Source organism: Sapajus apella, unplaced genomic scaffold (assembly GCF_009761245.1).
Source record: "Sapajus apella isolate SASKATOON/1434 unplaced genomic scaffold, GSC_monkey_1.0 scaffold36, whole genome shotgun sequence".
Taxonomy (NCBI): domain Eukaryota; kingdom Metazoa; phylum Chordata; class Mammalia; order Primates; family Cebidae; genus Sapajus; species Sapajus apella.
In genome coordinates, this window is record NW_022436976.1 from 32816608 (window position 1) to 32821130 (window position 4523).

At 49.0% G+C, this 4523-nt stretch overlaps 1 protein-coding gene across 5 annotated transcripts in view; it reads right to left on the reverse strand.

Annotated features, from left to right (window-relative positions):
• SCP2 (sterol carrier protein 2) overlaps positions 1-4505 on the reverse strand; it is a 105740-nt gene extending 101235 nt beyond the window's left edge. For 4 of the 5 annotated variants that reach the window (XM_032296978.1, XM_032296981.1, XM_032296977.1 and 1 more), the window contains exon 1: positions 4319-4505. In XM_032296978.1, coding sequence (XP_032152869.1) covers positions 4319-4387 — 69 coding nt within the window. In that variant the 5' untranslated portion in view covers positions 4388-4505. The remainder of the gene's footprint in view (positions 1-4318) is intronic. The other variant, XM_032296980.1, reaches the window with a different exon arrangement.
• Positions 4506-4523: the final 18 nt, after the last annotated feature.

A 4523-nucleotide genomic window follows, 5' to 3' on the forward strand; every position in this document is an offset into this window, starting at 1 on the left:
GACGGAGTTTCACTCATGTTACCCAGGCTGGAGTGCAATGGCCCGATCTCAGCTCACTGCAACCTCTGCCTCCTGGGTTCAGGCAATTCTCCTGCCTCAGCCTCCTGAGTAGCTGGGATTACAGGCATGCACCACCATGCCCAGCTAATTTTTTGTATTTTTGGTAGAGACAGGGTTTCACCATGTTGACCAGGATGGTCTCGATCTCTTGACCTCGTGATCCATCCGCCTCGGCCTCCCAAAGTGCTGGGATTACAGGCTTGAGCCACCGCGCCCGGCCCAGTATGAGATTTTAAGTAAGGCAGTTCAAAAACTTAAAAGCTGAGCGAAATTACTTAGCCCCCTGAGCCTCAGAGTCAGATAACTGAATGGATATGATAATCCATTACATAGTAAAAATAAAATAATGTAATATTTTTCAAACTGAAATTTGTACTTACTAGATTATGACCAAATCAGTCTAGCAGGTTGTGAGCAGCATTTGTGTTTTTTTTGAGACACAGTCTCACTCTCATTGCTCAGGCTGGAGTGCGGTGACTCAAACAGGGCTTGTTGCAATCTTAACTTCCCAGGCTCAGGTGATCCTCCCATCTCAGCCTCACAAGTAGTTGGGACAAGTATGTGCCACTATGCCCAGGTAATTTTTTGTACTTTTAGTAGAGATGGGGTTTTGCCAATATTGCCCAGGCTGGTCTCAAATCCTGGGCTCAAGAGATACACCTGCCTCAGCCTCCTAAAATGCTGAGATTTCAGGCATGAGCCACCACACTCAGCCAAGCAGCTTTTTTTTTTTTAATATATAGATTAGGGATACCAAAAGTTCATCACACATAAGTGTTGCTTTAACTAACTGTTTCAGTTGTTACAAATAAGCTTTGTATGTGTGTACTGGATAGTAATATATTTCATGAAATTACCATACACAAAAGTACTAGAAAACTGAAGTGCTAAATTATATGTTCTGACTGTAAGGGCACCAGAATTTCAAAAAAAGGTGACCGGTGTAACTTAGAGCAGTCTGAGGAAGTTTTAAGAAGGTATAGGACTTGGACTAGTTCTTGACAGATAAGTAGAATATAAGTAGATGAAAAGAGGGTATATCAGGAGATAGGCAGCATAAGCAAAGGGTCTGATTTGCTGTCAGCCAGATAGCAGCTGTGACTTAGTTGTGTTAAAACCTGTTGACATCCACCATAGGAATTCCAACTCATTTCCTATAGTGAATAATAAAACCTCTTTAAGAGAACTTCAGATTGTCAAATTCAGCTATTTAAATTAAGAAACATAACAGAGGAACCCCATCAGCTGAGATCTATCAATGGAACTTTAAAGTATTACCTAGGCTGGGCACTGTGGCTCATGCTGGTAATCCCAGTACTTTGGGAGGCTGAGGCAGGAGAATCGCCTGAGGCCAGGGGTTTGAGACCAGTCTGGCCAACATGGTGAAACCCTGTCTCTACTAAAAATACAAAAATTAGCTGGGCGTGGTGGCACACACTTGTAATCTCAGCTGCTTAGGAGGCTAAGGCATGAGAATTGCTTGAACCCAAGAGGTGGAGGTTACAGTGAGCTGAGATCATGCCACTGCACTCCATCCTGGGCGACAGAACAAGAATCTGTCAAAAAATAAAATTAAAAAAATACAAAAATAATTAGTTGCGTATAGTGGTGCACACCTGTAATCCCACCTACTCAGGAAGCTGAGCAGAACTGCTTGAATCAGGGAGGCAGAGGTTGCAGTGAGCTGAGATCGCCCCACTGCACTCCAGACTGGGGAACAGAGTGAGACTCTGTCTCAAAAAATAAAAATAAACTATTGGCCGGTCACAGTGACTCACACCTGTAATCCCAGCACTTTGGGAGGCCGAGGCGGGTGGATCAGAAGATCAGGAACTCGAGACCAGCCTAGTCAAGATGGTGAAACCGCGTCTTTACTAAAAATACAAAAATTAGCCGGGTGTGGTGGCGGGCACCTGTAATCTCTGCTACTTGGGAGGCTGAGGCAGGAGAATCACTTGAACCCAGGAGGTGGAGGTTGCAGTGAGCCAAGATTGTGCCACTGCATTCAAGACCCCGTCTCAAATAAATAAATAAATAGTATTACTTAGTAGTGAAACCTTGTCTCTACAAAAAAAAAAAAAAAAAAAAAATTCTTTTAATTAGCCAGTTATGTTAGCATGCCTGTAGTCCTAGCTACTCGGGAGGATCGCTTGAGTCCAGGAGTTCAAGACTGCAGTGAGCTATGATTGCACCACTACATTCCCATCTGGTTGACAGAGCAAAACCCTATCTTAAAAACAAACTAACAAAAAAGTGTTGCCTAGTCAATATTTCTCCCTCCTCCATTAAACTCTGCCCCAAGGTCCAGAAGACCAGACCCATAGGAAAGTACACTGGCCAAATAGGCAAATCATTAATGGCACTACCCAAACTCCCTCTGAACTGTAACACCCCCCCACCTCTACCACCCAACTTGAGGAAAAAAGAAATACATCCATTTCCCAAAGGTTTAGACAACTGTGCTTTCCCACACAGCCCATATAATCAGACATTCAACAGCCAGACGATGGTTTGACTGCATTAATACCTTACTTCCAAAGATTTTACTGTCCACCTGTTTTAGAAGCCCCACCTTCTGTGAAACACTGGGATGATGTCCTTCTGCTTCATAAGGTACTGGTCCATTTTTCCATTTACATGGGTATTTTTGGTTTTTGTTTTTTTGACACAAGGACAGATTCTATGGCCCAGGCTAGGGTGCAGTGGCATGATCTCAGCTCACTGCAACCTCCATCTCTCAGGCTCAAGCAATCCTCCCACTGCAGCCTCCCCAGTAGCTGGGATTACAGGCATGGGCTGGGCTAATTTTTGTATTTTTAGTAGAGATGGGGTTTCACCATGTTGGTAAGGCTGGTCTCCAACTCCTGACCTCAGGTGATGATGCCTGCCCCGGCCTCCCAAAGTGCTCCCAAAAGGATTACAGGCATGAGCGACTGCGCCTGGCCTATTTACATGTTGGATTGGATTATGTATGTTCAGCCCACTGGTAAGATAATAAATATTTTAGGGCTGTTTTCTCAGAAACAGAACTCTCCCTAGGAACTCTTTCACAAAGCATATCCGTTTAGATTGTTCAACTAACATTCACTAAGGGTCTTCAGGCATCAGGAACGCTCAGGGGGAGGGGCACAGCAATGAATAAGGCAGGTACCCAGCCTGGAGGAGCTGCCACGCTAACGGGGCACATAGACGCACACAGAGCTTCAGAAATGCCGAGCACAGTAAGTGCAGGACAGAGGTAAGCACAGTGCAAGGCGCTGGGGGAAAGTCAGGAGGATCCGAGGTGCCCTGGAGAAGATTCGATCAGAATGGATCTTTTCAGGATGCACAAAAGTCAACCAGGTGAAGATACACGGTACAAACAGAACAGAAGCAAAGCTACAGGGCCATCAGACAACAGCGTCCGGGGGAAACGAAAGGCAGTTTGGCATTAAGAAAGCATTCGAGGGCCGGGCGCGGTGGCTCACGCCTGTAATCCCAGCACTTTGGGAGGCCGAGGCAGGTGGATCACAAGGTCAAGAGATCGAGACCATCCTGGTCAACATGATGAAACCCCGTCTCTACTAAAAATACAAAAAATCAGCTGGGCATGGTGGCACGTGCCTGTAATCCCAGCTACTCAGGAGGCTGAGGCAGGAGAATTGCCTGAACCCAGGAGGCGGAGGCTGCGGTGAGCCGAGATCGCGCCATTGCACTCCAGCCTGGGTAACGAGTGCGAAACTCCGTCTCAAAAAAAAAAAAAAAGAAAAATAAAGCATGCGAGCGGTAAGGGGCAGCGTCTAGGTCCCAAGCAGTCACTGGAGGGACGGGGGAGGCCGGACTCTGCCACTCGGGCCGAGGCGGGGGGCATCGGCAACGTTTCTCCTCGCCATCCACATCTGGAGCTGTCTCCACCAGGCTCCTGTGGGGGCTGTTCCTGGGAGGGCCGAGCAGGCTGCATTCGCGACCTGCCTGGCTCCACGGCAAGCCAGCCCACACACCTCGGGACTCCGCTCAGAATCTAAAGAGGAGAGATCCGCGGGTTATCTCCAGGCTGCTTCATGACCTCGGACCAGAAGAAAAGGGAAGGAGGAAGCAGAAAGCCGTAGGAACCAGAGACGCTATGACCCCAGAGATTCCGCAGATCACAAGACACCGAGTAGCCACGCGGATGCCCCACGCGCGGAGCAGCGGGAGCTGGGAGGCAGGAAGGGCAGCGAAACCCAGGCACCGACCGCCTCCGAGCCTCAGCGGGCCAGGGGGCAGCCGCTCGGTTTACCTTGGTCATGCCAACCCCCACCACGAACACCCGGCGCAGCAGCGCAAGCTCCTGCTGGGAAGAGAACATGGCTGCGCCAGAGCCGGACGCGAGCGGGCGCCGCGGACAAGTGCAGCGACTGGCCGGAGGAGGCGGAACGAAACATCGCTAGGGCCGCGGGCGACGGCACAGGCGCGTGCGCGTGAGCCGGGCCGGGGGGGGGGGG